Below are 692 nucleotides of genomic sequence, written 5' to 3'. Positions count from 1 at the left end.
CTCAAAGAGTAATCTATTATATCTTTTTCCAAATGATTCACAATGCCCTGAGGTTTTGCTAGCTGGAATATGATTCCAAAAGCATTTCCTTTTCGAATGTCAATATGATCACTGCCTTAATTTAGCTCATGTTAGTTCTCTTTTTTGTCATTGTTTTGTTTGCATTATCAAAGAATATGCTTAATATTCATTGATACTCGGTAATTTCACATATTGAGCAAGGTCCGTGCAGGAATTGAAATGGCACTGATAGATGCTGTTGCCAATAGCATCAACGTACCTCTTTGGAAACTATTTGGTGGTGCCTCCAACTCCATTGTCACTGATATAACCGTAATAATCTTTCCTTGAATACTTTTCCCACCATTCCGCATTTCTCTCAACTTAAGGTTACTTCTCTGGAAAATGCAGATTCCAATTGTTGCTCCAAATGAAGCAGCTAAATTAGCAGCAAAATACAAGGAGCGAGGCTTTAGCACTTTGAAACTTAAGGTGGGAAAAAATTTAAGCTCGGACGTCGAAGTATTAAAGGCCATACGAATAGTTCATCCTGATTGTTCTTTTATCCTCGATGCAAATGAAGGATATACAGCTAATGAAGCAATTGAAGTTCTTGAAAAACTTAATGGTAGGCATGGCCAAGTATATTAAGTCATTTAGATATGTGCATCAATTTTAATTAGCCTTACAGT

General features: G+C 36.0%; 1 protein-coding gene across 1 annotated transcript; it reads left to right on the top strand.

Annotated features, from left to right (window-relative positions):
• Positions 1-208: 208 nt before the first annotated feature.
• Positions 209-642, top strand: LOC110034421 (L-Ala-D/L-amino acid epimerase-like; the record flags this gene model as incomplete). Its single annotated transcript, XM_020738685.1, has 2 exons — positions 209-333; positions 412-642. Coding segments are annotated over exons 1-2 (324 nt in total), but the record flags the coding sequence as incomplete, so codon positions are not given.
• Positions 643-692: the final 50 nt, after the last annotated feature.

This window comes from Phalaenopsis equestris, unplaced genomic scaffold (assembly GCF_001263595.1).
Source record: "Phalaenopsis equestris unplaced genomic scaffold, ASM126359v1 Scaffold186976, whole genome shotgun sequence".
Classification (NCBI taxonomy): Eukaryota; Viridiplantae; Streptophyta; class Magnoliopsida; order Asparagales; family Orchidaceae; genus Phalaenopsis; species Phalaenopsis equestris.
The sequence above is the reverse complement of the archived record's forward strand: the minus strand, read 5'-3'. Positions and strand labels throughout refer to the sequence as shown.